At 32.9% G+C, this 17,538-nt stretch overlaps 1 protein-coding gene and 1 long non-coding RNA gene across 3 annotated transcripts; both read right to left on the bottom strand.

The window, feature by feature from the left end:
• Positions 1 to 11,850: 11,850 nt before the first annotated feature.
• Positions 11,851 to 14,011, bottom strand: LOC147501756 (uncharacterized). Of its 2 annotated transcripts, none has more exons than XR_015219865.1 (3): positions 13,873 to 14,011; positions 13,265 to 13,365; positions 11,851 to 12,314 (listed from the first exon to the last, which is right to left on the bottom strand). It is a non-coding gene; the product is annotated as an uncharacterized LOC147501756 (long non-coding RNA). The 2 variants fall into 2 exon arrangements; XR_015219864.1 differs by lacking the exon at positions 13,873 to 14,011 and adding an exon at positions 13,701 to 13,819.
• A 769-nt stretch (positions 14,012 to 14,780) lies between these two features.
• On the bottom strand, positions 14,781 to 15,621 carry LOC147501755 (uncharacterized). The gene is made up of 3 exons (XM_086604389.1): positions 15,251 to 15,621; positions 14,918 to 14,994; positions 14,781 to 14,852 (listed from the first exon to the last, which is right to left on the bottom strand). Exons 1-3 carry the CDS (start codon positions 15,414 to 15,416, stop codon positions 14,781 to 14,783), a joined length of 315 nt encoding a protein of 104 aa, XP_086460515.1. The 5' UTR covers positions 15,417 to 15,621.
• Positions 15,622 to 17,538: the final 1,917 nt, after the last annotated feature.

Genomic DNA, 17,538 nt, shown 5'->3' with positions numbered 1-17,538 from the left:
GTAATTTATCACTTACACCTAAGGGTACTTCCAATAAGTTGTCTTATATAACAAAAATTTGTCAACTTAGCAACTATGAAGAACAATGAGCACTAGCCTAATAAAAAACAAGACTTTATTCCTTTGATCATTAGATCAAAGTCTAGAACTTATTATTCTCAATTTCTCACTTACTTCTTATAAATTATATTTTTATACACATCCAAGCCAAGTCTAGAACTAAATGTTTCCTTCCACACCATTAAAGCGAAATACAGAGCAAAGACATTTGTAACACGGAAACCAAAAAACAACCTTTGCCAGAAAAATGGCATTTGTAATCTCAAACCTTTCTCCATCACTTGTTCAAAAGCCAATCTTTTCATTTCCACATACAAAGCTTGAATCACTTTTAAATTAGAAGAAAGGTAATATTATATTCGTTTGAATCTATTATGGAAACAGTTTATGATATTGGAAACAGTTTAACAACTTCCCTAACCCTTAACTAAAGTTATTATGTTTATTCTTTATATCTATAACTTCTTCCTTTAAAATGATAATATAATTATTTGTCTATGTACTTTTCAATGTTAAATGTAATTTTAGTGAGGTTTGAGTACAAGAAAGAACAAATTCCGAACTCTCGATGTACTTCAGTTCATTAGATTGTGGATGTGCATTTTAAATTGTTGGACTTATCCAGGATTATTACAAGATTGGTGGGATTTTGAGTTTGTAGATCTTTGTACATTTTTGTAATATAAATGAGTTTTAAAACTGATGTAGTAAAAAGAATAAATATATAGGCCCCGCCCTAAAGCCTTTAAAGAGGACTTAGGGTAGGTAAGGGCTTGAGATTTAGACTTGTGACCCAGCCTGACCCGACCCGACCTTAATATCTGGAGGGCTTTAAATGTTTTGGGTCGGGCTAGCCCGACTCGGCCCATTGCCCACCCCTAATCTACGTTTATTAAAAAAAAAAAAAAAAATATCAAGTAGTATATAAACGAAGTATAAATGAATCTTACAATATCTTCACGTCCCCACCTGCTTGGAGCTAGGTTGTTCTTCAAGCTTTCTTAGTATAGCATGATATTTGTTGAAGAACGGTAAAAGAATCGCCCAACATTGTGAGACTCCCTTCCACTTACGGTTGCGGTCAAAACCTTGAATTTTATTCATCCTAGCCATAATTCGTTCCCAATAAACTTGTCCCGATTGATCATTCCCTACTATAAGATCTTCTCCAATCTCAATCCACGCTCTAGTAATATAAGAGCAATATTTTCTTCATTTGTTCAACTTAGACCCCTGCATTGTTTTGGTTGTGAAATTGAGAGTGTTGTGTGTGAAATGGTTGAGTTGTTCGACAAGAATGTTTGAGTTGAGTGTATGTAAAATGAAGAAGGAGATGAGTGTAGATATATGGATGTAGAATTCTGACTATTTTTTGCCCGTTTTTTTCCCGTTGAAGCACGCGACAGTACAATTGGCACGTGGTGCTGGTTAAAGTAAAAAAAATATATTTCGACAACATTTACAATGGCGCGCGACATTACCAATGTCGCTCCGCATCTGCATCCTCATCCAAATTGCCAAATTTGTGAACAAGAATGCGGCTAGACAGGTGATGTGATCGAATTTGCTTCCACCTAAAGTTTGAATTCTTTCGAGTTTTGGAAGCAAGTATGAAGAATTTGAGAGGTGATGCTACCACCTAGAGATGCTCTAATAGGCAGGAAAAAAAACATTCTTCTAAACTAATCGATACTGATTATGTTCGCTAAACACTTCTTGCTTACAGAAGGTGAAGATTTCTTCTTCTTCTTCTTCTAATTCTCAGGTGATCCATTTTCCATTTTTTTTTAGTGCTAGATGATAGTTAGGACTTCTAATAGTGTTTGGTCAAAACAAAACAATCATTTCTCCACAGAAAAATTTGGGACATGGAAACATGACGTTAAAGGATTTGAATCCATGTGTTCAAATTCTCTAAACACACATTTATTGCATTTTTACTTTTGATCCTTTTCAGCGCCTCTGGCTATTGGGACATATATTATATGTGTAAAGGTTATATTTCGTCTAACCTTACAGGTGTTGCTGATTTGGGTAGAATGATATTGTGACTGAGTTCGACGGATCGAACTGCCTACGTATCCAGTTTGCTGACGAACTGAAATCAAGTCGAACGTAGTTCATTATTTAGATTCAAGTGATAGAGTGATAGGGTAATCTATGGTGAATGGAGAAGATGGAGAGCAGAGAAGAAGCTTGGGATCTTCCTCCCTATTTAGAGAGTGGAGAGGAAATATATAGAATTCCCTCCCCTTTTGGTGCTCCATGAATTGAATGAGATCCACCTTTGGTGCTCCATTCATTGATGATCTTTAATGCATGTATTCATGTTCATTTTGTAACCATTTTTGGTAACTCATGACTCTTGAGATGACTAATTGTAATCATCTAATAAGTTGGTCTCAAGATATGATCAATGACAATGACACGTGTTGCGAATATATTGATGACAATATATGTCCCCCACACAGCCCCCTCTCGTTAGGTTGTGTTTTCTTAAGAACGATCTGACGAGAGAAATAATTTGACACGTGTCCAAGTGGAACAGTGAGTGTGTACGTTGGAGGGTGTGTGAGCGTTCTGCTCTAGTGAGCGTAGGTCTAGGACCTTTAGTGCTTAAGTAAGTGTTCTGCTCGAGTGAGCGCAGGTCAAGGGACCTTTTAGCACTTATTTAAGTGTTCTGCTTCAGTAGGTCAAGGGACCTTTTAGTGCTTATGGAAGCGTTCTGCTCGAGTGAGCGTAGGTCGAGGGACTTGTTATCACTTATGTAAGCGTTATGCTCCAGTAAGTCAAGGGACCTTTTAGTGCTTATAGAAGCATTCTGCTCGAGTGAGCGTAGGTCGAGAGACCTGTTAACGCTTATGTAAGCGTTCTGTTCCAGTAGGTCAATGGACCTTTTAGTGCTTATGGAAACGTTTTGCTCGAGTGAGCGTAGGTCGAGGGACTTGTTGTAGCACTTATGTAAGTGTTCTGCTCCAGTAGGTCAAAAGACCTTTTAGTGCTTATGGAAGCGTTCTGCACTAAATTAATCCTAGAAGTGTAGGTCCTCAATTAGCGAGAATTGATGGGCTATGTAGTCTTTGAGCTCGAGTGAGCCTTTAGTCATTTAGAACGTTTGAGCTTTAAAGAGTGTTTGAGTTCGTATGAATATTTTGCTCTTAGAGAGCGTTCTGCACTTAGTTGATCCTAGAAGTATAGATCTCCAACTAGCGAGAAGTGTTAAGGCTAAGTAACCTGTGGGCTATGTAGCCCTGAGCTCAAGTGAGCGTTTAGTCATTCAGAATGTTTGAGCTTTGAAGAACGTTTGAGTTCGTATGAATGTTTTGCTCTTAAAGAGCGTTCTACACTTAGTTGATCCTAGAAGTATAGGTCTTCAACTAGCGAGAAGTGTTAAGGCTAAGTAGCCCTGAGCTCGAGTGAGCATTATACCCACACATTGCTTGAGGAGAAGACGACGTCGGTTGGTGCTTGATCTGAGAATCAGGCCCAACCTTTCGAGTTTTACCCTGTTTTAAATTACAAATAAAGGCCCACTTAAAAAGCCACAAGTTGGGTTTTTGACAATTTATACAACTTTGCCTTCAAGGACTCAAACTTAATAGTAAACTAAGATTATACTAATCTAATTAACTAGTTTTAGATTAATCACCTAGATTAACTAGAGTCAAATGGACTTAGAGTGTTGATTACCAAGTTGATCCATAGTGTGTGAACTATGATCCACAACTTGCCTCACACATATGAACTTCCCAAGGCAATTAAAACTTTAATCCCTTGGTAAGTATTAAACTTAAACCAAGTTTAACTCCTGTTCGTCATAAGAAATCAATCAAAAACTAAGTTTTCTTTTATTTTTTTTTTTTTCATTTTTCATTTTATCACTAACTATTACAAATAAGTTCCACTATTTTCTCCTACTTTATTACAAAATCCGGGCTCGGAGTACAACTTATTGTCACAAATGAACTGGATTACAAAAAAATCGCACACATTTCTATTAAGGTGGCTGGGCGGTTGCCCTCACCACACACACGGTCTTCCGCCGGTTTTCGGTGAACGGCCGTCGTTTTTGTCTATTTCTTTATCTCCTCTCCAACTTTGTTGTCCCACAACCTGATTTGTAAAAAAAAGTAGACAGTATTAAGAAACAATAAAAATAAAATAGAAATGGAGAGATGAGAATGATGCTCCCTTCTTAGATTCTCAACCAATCATTCTCACTCCCTCAATCCATGATGGCGGCGCCATTTGAAGCTTTAATATTGTAGTGAGTATACTTCAAAAGAGTTTAGATTAAGAGTTGAGGTTCATCCTAAATTGTTTAGAGTTTGAGTGAGGGAGATATGAAGATGAAAGGTAGACTCTTGTAGGATTACAATGGTTCTAAGCTAATGAACTTGAAAGCTTTGATTATTTGATTGAAATGACTTGAAAACATTAAAGGAAGATTGATTAAAACATTTAAATGAAAGCAACAAATAAGATTAAATATTAAAACAAATAACAAATAACAAGTTTGATTTAAATAAAAAAAAAAATAACAAGTTGATTGAAATAAAATAAAACGACAAGAAATTAAAAACATGAATTGAAAAACAAGACAAGAAAAATAAACAAATCAAATGGTTTGGATCCTAAGGCAATGGATGAGTTATCTTTTCTCTGCTTTTTTATTATATACCCCTACTTTTGCCTTTTACATATTTGTCCTCATCCATTATAAACTATACACCTCATTCTTTCACTTTTGCTTTTACTTTTTGGTGCCTTCTTGACCAAGGTAGGTTAGGGAGAAAGTCTTCATAATTTGAAATAAGGGCCTCCATCTTTGGTCTTCTGATTTGAGGACTTTGACTGTTGACTTTGACTTTTTCAGCATTTTTCCATAGCAGTTACTGGTCTTCATAATAAGCGTGATTAATGCTCCTTTTGGTGATAAGACACAACTTTTATGATAAGTGGTCTGAAAGACTCCTTAACTTGAAAAAGACAGTAAAAGCTATGAGTTGTCTTTTCATTAAACATAAGAGGGACTGTAATGCAGCAATATATGGGTAATAAAACGGATTTGGGAGCTGATCAAAGCCCCATGCCAATTAAAATAAATAAATAATAATAATAATAAATAAATAAAAACCCAAATTTATTATTGTATTTTCATAAGGGATAGATTCGAAATTAATACCCAATACCCATCCTCTAGTTCATCCTAATTAAATCAACAAATTAAAATCCACAAACAAAAAATTAAAAAAATCAAGCACAATAATACCCCAATATCAACTCGCCCCTTCTCAATTTCTTTGCCTTCAAAAATGGCAAAAAACCAACCCCAAACTCTTCATAATTCATCTTCACAACTTCTAAATAAAAAGGTGTTGGGAGAAGATGGTATAAGGTAATGGATAGTGAGAGATGAGTTTAAAGAGAATATGGTGGGATAGAAGGATTCAAAATAAAATTTATAGAGAATATGGAAGAAAAGTTTGTGGGAGTTGGAGATCTAAAAATGGAGTAGTCGATGAAAGAAAGTCTTTTTATTTTTATTTTTTCTTTGTGTTTTCTTTTGTATAACGTTATCTCTCCTAAACCCCACGATACCGTTATACACGTTTTTGTGGTTTCGGAAGTCACCAGTTTCACTCGTTACTTATTAGTTGTGGCCCCTATTCCCAAAATTGACCGGACCAAACAAATAGACATGTTATCATGGGCTTATTAATCCATGTTACCAAACATAGCATAAGGCCCGTTTGGCAGCATGAATTGCCCAACCTGTAGAATGAATAAAACCTTATATACCATGTCTTAGTGTTTGGTCCGGTCCATTTTATGAATTGGGGCCATTCCACAACTAATGAGTATGGTATAAACCGGGTAGATTGTGAAATCAGAAAAAACATGTATAGTGGATCTTTGGGTTTAGGTGAGATAACGTAATACATGAGAGAAATATAGGAGAGAGAAAATATTTTTTGATTATTCATTCGAGTTATACACTCAAAAGATAGAGCATTCTTCTTCACCCACTCATTTTCTTCTCTCACAAATTCCTCCCTTCATCTTTCCAAATTAAAATTAGAAATCAGAAACAGGAGGAGCAAGCAAAAAAAAAAAAAAAAAAAAAAAAAAACGGTCTATGACTTCTTTTCTTCACCGTCTCCATTCCCATCGACCGACCACCACTTTGATCATTCTATGAAATTATGTTGAATTGAAGTTTGGTTTTTCTTTTTAAAGTTACTGATATGGGTTTTCTTTGGTTAATTTGTGTTTTTTTTGTTTGGATTTTTATTCCATTGGGAGAGTTGAAAAAAAAAACAATGAAAAACAATACGAGACAATCCATCAAGAAAAAGGGACCAAACAATTTCTAAAGTATTACTTTTGGAGTATCCACCACTTGTTTTCCATATCCTAAATATGGTCGAGTACTACCGAATTTACATGGCCAAATAGAGCCTAAAGTAGTTTGGGCCCAACTGTTGATTGGTGTTGGATTTTGGTTATCCATTTTATGTTCAAGTGCCTTGGGCTATGACAAAGTAAAATTTTGTATTGGACTGGACACCAAAATCTGTGTACACATGTATCTCAAGCATAATTCTGACTCAATTCAAATGGGAATCCCGTGACTGCCCCCTGTTTTCAGTTACCTTCTATAACTTTATTGAAACCAGTTTCATTTCAATTAGGAAACTATCACAGATTAAAATTCTCATTTAATTTATTTTATAACAAATAAAACGGATGCTCGAGTTTGATTTTGACACAAAGATCCGTATTAGAGTTGGTTCAAGGAAAGTGGAAAACATTCTTCAAATGGATCATGGCTAAGGGACTCATTTTCGATAAGTTGGTTTTGCAATTTAACTCATATTATATTTACAGTATGACACTTGCAATCTACTATTTATATACTAAAGCAGAGATTTTTAAAGGAGGATTTTCTCTCTCCTATGTGGCACTCTAATATAAGAGTTAGCATTTTCTCTATCCTATGTGACACTCTAATATAAAAAATAATATTTACTAATAGCCTACAATCTTATGTACATGGAACTTCTTTGGAGAGTTTGAGTGTATTTATAATTCTTATATTTGGAGAGTTTGAGTGTATTTCCAATTCTTATATATTGATCAAATAAATAAAAATTGCTAAAAAATAGGTGATTTGTAGAAACTAATTCTCTATTACAAATCATACAATTTTAGTGTTTATGATAAAACACCGACTTATTTCAAATATATTTTTAACACGGAACAATTATACAAAAAATAACATCACAAAATATATAATAGAAAATTAAAAAAAAAATAACGGCAAAGCAATAATGACAAATATTTTAAAATATGTATAATACTGAATAAAACTAACGTCAAAAAATAATTAATGGGGAATCGAAAACTGGATGCAAACGTATTGAACTAACCTTAAATAACATTTAACGGGAAATCGAAAACTTGAAGCAAATGCAAGCATTAAACTAATCTTAAAAAGTAATTAATAGAAAATCGGAATATGGATACAACTACATTAAACTAACCTTGGAGAATAATTAACGGAAAATCAAAACTTGGATGCAAATACATCAAACTAACATTAAAAAATAATTGTCGGAAAATTGGAAACTAGATGCAAATACATTGAGCTAACCCTCAAAGATTAAATTAACAGAAAATCGGAAACTGAATGCAACTGCATTGAACTAACCTCAAAGAAAAATTAATTATAAATTGGAAACATAATGCAAATGCGTAGAACTAATCTTAAAAAATAATTAACGAGAAATTGGAAACCAAATGCAACTGCACTGAACTAATCTCAAAAAATAAACTGGATACAAAACCTCAAGAAATAATTAACAGGAAATCGGAAACTGGTTGCAAATTCATTGAACTAACCTCAAACAATAATTAACGGGAAATCGGAAACTATATGCAAATGCAACTTTATCAAATAATAAACGAGAAATAGGAAATTGGAAACTTGATGCAAATGCATTAAACTAATCTCACTGAATAATTAACGGGAAATCAAAATTTGGATGCAAATGCATTGAACTGACCTCGAAAAACAATTAACAGAAAATTGGAAATTGGATGCAAATGTATTGAACTAACCAAAAAGAATAATTAACGAGAAATCAGAAACTGGATGCAACTGCATTGAACTGATTTCAAAAAATAAATAACGGGAATTGTAAATTGGATGCAACTGTATTGAACTAACCTCAAAATATAAATAACGAAAAATCAGAAACTGGATGCAAATGCATTGAACTAACCTCAAAACATAGTTGAGTTATATGTTGTGGAATGTCTCGATAAGTATAATTTTGCATTTAAAATGGTGTTTATCTTATCTATTTCTGTATTCAAGTAGCTTCAATATATATGAACTTCGCCTTATTAGGCAATCTTACAAAACTTCAATCAAACTTCTTTTAAATAACAAAATGAAGTTGAAGGGTTTTATCAAAGGCGAGTTCTTTTTTTTTAATGGAGAGTGAGGTTTTCACATTATAAGAAATTTGGTTGAGTGATCAATATAATATTAATATATAATAGTTCTACATATTTACAAATATTTTTCAAAATAATTAATATAACAACACCCGTTCGTAGATAATCTTTGAAGATTCCATATAGCGAGTCATGCATAATTTAAATAATAATTAATGGGAAATCGGGAACTGGATAATCTTCAATGATCCCACATAGTAAATTAAGCATAATTTACTTATTATGTCATGTTTGCAAGGACACTATAGATAGATCAGTAGAAATTGGTATTGCACACCACATTTGATAATTAGAAGGAAATCGGAAACTGGAATCAAATATATAACTGAGCTCAAAGACTAATTAACAGGAAATCGAAACTTTATGCAAATTGCATTAAACTAACGACAGAGAATAACTAACGGGAAATTAGAAATTGGATGCAAATCTTTGAAAAATATTTAACGGAAAATCGGAAACAATATGTAAATACATCAAACAAACCTCAAATAATAATTAATGGGAAACCAAAAACTGAATTCAAATGCATTGAACTTAACTCAAAAAATAATAAACAAAAAATTAAAACCGAATGCAACTACATTGAACTAACCTCATAGAATAATTGGTGGGAAATCGGAAACTAAATGCAAATGCATTGAAATAACTCCAAAGAATAGTTAACAGGAAATAAGAAATCAGATATAATTGTATCGAACTAACCTCAAAGCATAAATAATCAGAAACTAGATGCAGATGTGTATTGAACTAACCTTAAAAATTTATTAACGGGAAATTGGAAACTGGATCCAAATGCAATGAAGTAATCTCAAATACTAATTAACGAAACATTGAAAAATGGATGAAACTGCACTGAACTAACCTAAATGAATAAGTAACAAGAAATTATAAATTTGATGTAATTGCATTGAATTAACCTCAAAAAATAATTAACGGGAAATTAGAAACTTGATGCAAATGTATTGAACTAACCTCAAAGAACAATTAACATAAAATAAAAAATCGGATGCAACTGCATTGAACTAACCTCAAAGAATAATTAACGAAAAACCAAAAACTGGATGCAACTGCATTAAACTAAAATAAGAGATTAACTAACAGGAAATCGAAAATAGAATGCAAATGCATTGAAATAACTTAAAAAAATAGTTAACTAGAAATCAGAGGTCGGATGTAACTGCATCGCACTTACCTCAAAGCATAAATGTCAACTTTTTTAGCCTTCTCACATGAGTAATTACGAGTAATTAGGAACCCAAAACGAAAGTGAGTTTATAAAAACAGACTCTTACATGTATGCAAACTGTATAGAAATTGTAAACTATCGAACTAACATAGAAAAATAATTAACGGGAAATCAGAAATTGGATGCAGATATATTGAACTAACATCAAAGAGTAATTAATAGGAGATTGGAACATGGATGCAAATACAATGAACTAATCTCAAAGACTAATTAACAAAACATTGAAAAATGGATGCAACTATATTGAATTAACCTTAATGAATAACTAACGGGAAATCATAAAGTTGATACAATTGCACTGAACTAACCTCAAATAATAATTAATAGGAAATTAGAAACTTGATGCAATTACATTAAACTAACCTCAAAGAATAATTAATGAGAAATTATAAACTGGATGCAACGTACTACATTAAACTAACCTCAAAGAATATATAATTAATGAAAAATCTGAAACTTGATGCAAATGTATTGAACTAATAACCCTAAAACATATTTGTATTATATGTAGGGAGAATAAATGTCTTGACAAATATAGTTTTGCATTTTAAATAGTGTTTATTATAATTCTTTTATTGTGATTGAGAATGTCTTGTTATTCAAGCAGCTTCAATATTATCTTCGCCACATTGGACATTCTCACAAAATTTTAATCAAACTTCTATTATTAAATCTAACAATAAAAAGAAGTCGATGAGTTTTATTAAGGTTTGGTGCTTCCTTTTTATAAAGAGTGGTGCTAGAAATTTAAATGAGTAATTAATATAATTTTCATTTTTTCATAACTATGCATAGTTGCTAATATTTTTTAGAATAATTTAATATAATGGCACCCGTTCATAAGACACGTTCATGTGATAAATCTTTTCAAATAGGAGTAGTATATTCTTTGATGATATGGAAACAATCAATCTGTTTTAGTGATTTGTACACATTAGTACGTAAGCTGAACGGTGATGATTTACCGTTAAATCACCATAAATCTAATAAAACTATTATACAAGCTAGATTGAGTTTAAGATAATTCCATTTGAAAATTATGGATTAATATCCTAAACCACAAAGTGAATAGACTATCTCAATTTGATCCCTTAGTTTCCAAGTACTTATGCACCATAATCGCTACTCATTAATGTATTTCGGTTTATTTTCAATAAAAATATATTATGATTCGAAAATTTACCTCTAAATCACCATAAATCTAAGAAAACTATTATACAAGCTAGATCGAGTTTAAGATAATTCTATTTGAAAATTATGAATTAATATCCTAAACCACAAAGTGAATAGACTATCTCAATTTGATCCCTTAGTTTCCAAGTACTTATGCACCATAATCGCTACTCATTAATGTATTTCGGTTTATTTTCAATAAAAATATATTATGATTCGAAAATTTGCGGCTAAATCACCATAAATCTAAGAAAACTATTATACAAACTAGACCGAGTTTACGATAATTATATTTGAAAATTACGGATTAATATCCTAAACCACAAAGTGAAAAGACTTCTCAATTTGATCCCTTAGTTTCCAAGTACTTATGCACCATAATCGCTGGTCATTAACGTATTTCGGTTTAATTTCAATAAAAATATATTATGATTCGAAAATTTGTGTGAGACATTTTATAAAGCCTTTTCAGCACACAAAATATTTAATAGATCCCGGGGCATATGCCCGGGTCTAAAATCTAGTGTGGGACTAATCTCAGGCTACCTTTTGGTTGGCTCTTAGTACAGATGACATGCTAGGTTGACATACACAATCTAAAAGTGACCTGCACATTGCACTAAAGACATATTTTTATATTTTTATTATGTATACTAGCCACGCTGCCCGCCCTATGGCCGGGCCTGTTAATTTTAGGCATGGTAATTTGACTTGTGATGTTTAATATCGAATGAAAGAGCAAGCATTTTCCTGTTAGACAATAATTCGTTACGCAAAGCTAACATGCAGCTCTTGAACTTGAACATATATATACCGACAACAATCATTCTCTGAGAAATTATAAATACTAACTGATATGTACAATTCAATATATATCGCCACATCTTCAAGTTACTACCTCCAAAGTTCAAATGATCTAACCATAAGCGAGCACAAATCCGATTCCCTCAATGAAGTCACAGTAAATACTGTTTTCTATTTTACTTTACTAATAGAGAATGTTTATGTCCATCTAGCTCCAGGATTGAGAAGTCCTCGTACATGTATGATTTGTACTCCACAAATCAATCCTTCCCACCACTTAGTCAAGCTCTAGTAGTACAATTCATCTAAACTTTTTGCCTTATCAAATAAGATTTCAGTCATATCCCCTTCAAAATCATTACTTACAACAACCGTCATGACGCTCCTATCGTAAACTTTCATAATTGTCGACAGAGAATGGAATTGTATTGTCCAAACCAAACTCCTATCCATGCTCACATATCAAAAGTCGTTGGTAATTAGATTGACATGATTCCTAAGACACCTGAAATAAAAAATAATATTTGTCGTTATTAGATTAATGTTCAAAACACTTAGGATCCTAAACTGAAATTGAGTGGGTAGCTTATGTTCAATGATAAAGTATTGGGCTTAGTCTTATAGAATGATATATTTCTCAACTTGGCATCGTCAAAATCATTGGTTAAGCGCTGAAACTTGTTCTTAGGTAGGTTCTAGTACTAAAATCAATATCCTCAAATAAGTTTTTCTTTTCGTCAAACAATACATACTAAACATTACCTTGAATTCGGCCAACTAGTACCTACTCAGGATTCTACAGGGCAGTTAAGGATCATATTGCCAATATAGAGCTACTGAAACAAACTATGACACAAACCACACACGCCATAAACACTTGGAAGTATTCATCATAATATCCTTTCTTTTCAAGTCAAATAAATGTAAGATATAGTGAGTTCCACTCTAGTCATACAACCTAAACAATAGCAAAAAAGAATAACTCTGAATAACGATTTTCCCTTGTAGCAAGGAGTGATGCTGGTATAGGCATGGCAGGTATGAGTGTATGACCCTCAAGACACAAACGTATAATACCAACACACTTTCTCTTCTCATTACAAAATGTGATTATGTGATTATGTGACCATGATTAATAACTAATCATGTAATCATACTATAAATGGGACTTTTTATTATATACAGAAGAAGTGTTTAATATAAGTTTCAAGCAAAAACAGTTTTCTGTAGTTAAATTAACTTGAAGGATACTCTCGAACCTGCCTAACAGCATCTGGGACATCTGGTGAAGTTGTTCGTATTTACGATCAAGGATAAAAACCACGTCACAATTCATTAAGCATTTGACCTTGAGAAATTTTGAAAGAAATATCAAATTGGTAAAATAAAACTCAACCCAAATCAATTCAACAAACATTTAGAAGCTATATATATAGTTTCTAAATGTCAACTAACCTCAACGTTAGTGCAACTCAACTTCAAGGAACCTCCAAAGCCTGCTTCGCTTAGTCTTAGTTCTTCGGGTGAAAGGCAGAACCACCTGTCCTCCATAGCCCCTAATAATTCCCCCAACATGCTCATGCTCAGTAGAAAACTCAAATAAAGAAAAACAAATCATGCCTGTCATAAGGGAACTATCAATTCAATCTATATTTGAAACGAATCACTATTAAAAAAGAAGATACATATGGGAAAAGGTATGTGTCACAGTATTGATTTATACCAATAGTGTAGAATGTAATGTAACTAACAAAATAATAAGTAGGAGTGTAAATGAACTGTACATGTCACGTAAACAAAATTGTGATAGTAGTAGTGTAGTACAATCTACAAAGACGGAGACGGGGACATAGACGTACAAATTAAATAAAAAACAACCAATGAGGCATACCTGAATTCAATGAAAGATCGAGTTGTGAGGGCAGTGAATAGATGGATTGAGGGAATCTCCACGGATGAAGTTGCAAAGAAGAAGATTCAATCAGCACATTAAACAGAGCAACAACTATCTAATTGAGAATGGAGGCAAAGTGAATTCTACACATCTCTGGCACTCAACTCACACTTTATGAACTCCTATGGATTCCACAACATTCAGTGTTGTGAGAATGTTGCTTTAAAAAGTTACCAATTCATTATCCAATCTTGGAATCTCTTTCCTCTCATCACCGTTTAACTGATCCAATACCAAGCCAATCTTGAAATACAAAGACATTCTTAATCAGTACCAAACACTAATATAATTTTGAAGGGGGAAAAAAAGGCAGAGCAATTCAACAAGATTGTTTATGCAAGATAGTATAATTACTAAGAAATTAAATTACACAGGAGAATAGATTTAAAACTCAATTCTGAAATAATATGAAGAGTTAAGATTTTACCTGATTCCCCAATGTTCATCTATAAAACTACGTTTTTTATTACAAAATACTAAAAGGAGCACTAAAAACAACTACATGAAAGGCCATTGACATATTGTTTGCTACAGATAAAATCTCAACCTAAAAAGCATTCTTGTACAACTTTAAGCATAAACAAATAATAATAAAGGTGCAAAATGTAGAGTGCCTATTGAGCAAAAATTCACCTTAATTGCCAAAGAAAGTTGTTCAGACTGAAGAAACCATATAAATCTTTTTCTACGCATTCAAGTATTCAAGTATTCAACAACCTGTGTCAATCATGAGAAATACAGACCCAAAGAATATAGCACATCGAAGACAGATCAAACAATTTTGCAGAGACAGAGAAACTAAAATAACAAATGAATAGATCGAGAAATCAGACCCATTCCAATTCCAACATAAACATAAATATTTAAATGAAAACAAACATAACAGTTCCAAAACAACCCAAACAATGACTTCTAATATAAACAACCCTAACAGCTCCAAACCACTTAAGCGCAGCATCACCAAATTTATTATCATGAAGAAAACAACCGTGGCATCTTCTTAAAAGACGGAATTGTCTAGAGATGCCAACTTGCAAATGAGAGGCACAAAGTGAGTAAAATCCCTCCTCTCCCACCCAAAATCCATGACTAAAAGTGCAAAAATCATAAAGGATAACTACTGACAAACCCATGCATTTGTATCAGAGGCATACCGGTTGAATTTTGTTAAAATTTTCCCTTTTATCATCTTCAAGAGAAACACCACTAAGAACATCTTCCTTTACCTGGCCTGTGAACACATACAAATTAGTTATAACTAAAAAACTTGAATCACTTATATCATGAATTAATGTGTTCAATTTCTTTTGATATAAACAAGCAACCTCTCTCTCTCTTAGCAGTACAACTTCTATAAATTCTAACTCCTACACCCTTAAATCCATTCCCAGTTAAAAGTGACAATCAACCCCAAGACCTCAGTGGGCTATATCTTATATAAAAGTTAAGACAGGAATAGGTTTAAGAAATAAATCCCTGTGAAGAACATAGGCTTGTTTGAGTAAATTGAATCCCAATGGTCTGCATAGAGAAGAAAGTGAAGAAAGCGAATTTGAGCACTTCGCTGAAGGATCCTCTATCTTCGTCTAAGATCTCTTCTTCATAAGCTTCCTCTGTTTCACTGACAAAGGAGGATGACTTCTCTCCTCGCATCTTCCATTTTAGTTCTGCCCATTTGTAAATTCTTACACCTTCATCTAATTTTGGATCATATGTCCAGTTTCGCCTCAATGGCTTGCTAGATTCTTCATGAAACCTCAATGGCCTGTTAGATTCTTCATGAAACTTAAGTGCATGATCATCCTGAGCTCTTGTTTCTTCATTAGACAGTACCTATTCAAAAGAGAGAGAATATAATTGTTGCTGAAAAGTCTTTTTTTTATGAAGATTCAAATTTGAAGGCAATATATTTTCTTTGGAGTTTGAGAAAAGGTTTTAGATTTAGTTTGTTTTCTTTTTTGAGAGAGAGAGAGTGGGGTGTTTGACGGGGTTGGGACTTTGTTTTGTATTTTGGGGTTTTTAATTACTAAATTACCCACTCACGAATAATTTGAATTTTGTCAAATTGGCGTGTATTTGATTTTTTTAATTTCTAGACGTGTGAAAATACCAAAATAGTTTTTTATAAATTACAAAACATACTAATAATAAGGCTAATTTAGTAATCAAACAATTAATTATTTTAAAAGTAGGGACTTTTTTAAAAATATTGCTGATGTGGCTCTCTATAAACATATTGGGAGAAACGGATATTAATATAGGTAGGATAGCATTATTGCTAAAAGAAAGTTAAAATTTATAGATCATTAGATAAATTTTGAATTTGAACTCAATTTTTGATAGAGTTATAGATATGTTCAAATGAACTGATTTTTTTAGAGATAATGGGATTACATCTATCGAAAAATCAACATTTAGCTCATTGTGTAGGTAGGCATGTCATTTTCATATATTGATGTACGTAGCCTTGATATCCATATACAAATGCTATTAAGTTTTATTATTTGAGTCATCGGACAGTGCATTTTGATCACAACCATCATATCGGCACTATGATTTACATCATATCAATTTCCACGAAGAAAACAATCATCATATCGGCACTATGATTTACATAATATTATATATGTTGTTTTAGCTTTTTGCAAATGGCATGGATACAAATTGGAACAAGAACACAGACATAATTGCTAAGATCGAATCAGAGAACTTCTAAGAATTCGGTTTGACTACATGTATTGATCTCGATTGTTTTCTACATCATATCTTTAAGTTATATACATACGTATGTACATATGTCGCACTGTAGGCATAAAAATAAAACAAACATGGAGTCATGGAGAGCACGTACTTGTTTAATAGTGTAGGTATATGGTTTCTGATAGGATGATCGTGGAGCAATAACTCGTAATATTTTATCCCAGGTTTAAGGAAGTAGTTGGTATGGAATCGATATCCACTATTATTGCATTAAAAAATGGTCCTTTATGGTACCATCTCATTTTCTCATTTCATCCTCTGTTTAATAAATTCAAAACTATATTTCTAATTTCTATCATGGTAAATTTTTTTTTCTCTTCCAAAAAGAAATCTAGCTAGCTAGGCCATGTTAGTTAAATAAAAAACATGATTCATGAATCATCACTGGTGCTTCAGTAGAGTAGGAAGTAGGAAGTAGGAGGCACTGAAGCAGGAGCAGAAGGCTCGATCTTCAGTGGGTCTCACTTTCAAGTTTCTAAAAAAGTCCCGTGAGTGCTTTTGTTTTGTTTGGTAGATGTATTCACTGGCCCCTTCATTTTCAAGCTTCACATGCAAGTTTGCAGCAACCATCCAAATCTTCCTACATGTCACACCCCCACCAAAGATTCGTCTTATTGCCCCAAACAACCTTCCTCTTTCATTTATTCTGCTGACCTAATGTACATGATTAAAATCAGACAACATAATTACATAAACTAACCCATTCATCATTTTCCATCCTTTTGCATGTGTTGCTCTCAATTTCACATAAACTGATACAACAACTAGGGCAGGGAATCGGGTCGGGTAGACTCAAATCTAATCCGACCTGATTACTGAATACACCGGGTTCAAATCGATTTTCATATCCGTTTATATATTCGGTCGGATTCAATTTCAAATTCGGATATAATTTTTGAGTTTTTTTTTTAATTTTTTTAGTATTATCCGATCGGGTTGGTCGGGTTCGGATATTAAATTTTGAATTTAATAATCGGTTTCAGACTCAGATATTGTAAAACTATTGGGATTTGAA

The sequence above is a fragment of the Coptis chinensis genome, chromosome 4, assembly GCF_015680905.1.
Source record: "Coptis chinensis isolate HL-2020 chromosome 4, ASM1568090v1, whole genome shotgun sequence".
In the NCBI taxonomy this organism is placed as follows: domain Eukaryota; kingdom Viridiplantae; phylum Streptophyta; class Magnoliopsida; order Ranunculales; family Ranunculaceae; genus Coptis; species Coptis chinensis.
This window is presented reverse-complemented; position numbering and strand designations above follow the sequence as displayed.

Excerpts from the sequence above, each read along its gene's own strand:
- LOC147501755 (XM_086604389.1), bottom strand. The coding sequence starts at position 15,416 with ATGCGAGGAGAGAAGTCATCCTCCTTTGTCAGTGAAACAGAGGAAGCT. Across the intron at positions 14,995-15,250 it reads ATTTACTCAAACAAGCCTAT|GCCAGGTAAAGGAAGATGTT; the intron begins GTTCTTCACAGG and ends ATGTGTTCACAG. Across the intron at positions 14,853-14,917 it reads ATTTTAACAAAATTCAACCG|TCATGGATTTTGGGTGGGAG; the intron begins GTATGCCTCTGA and ends TTGCACTTTTAG.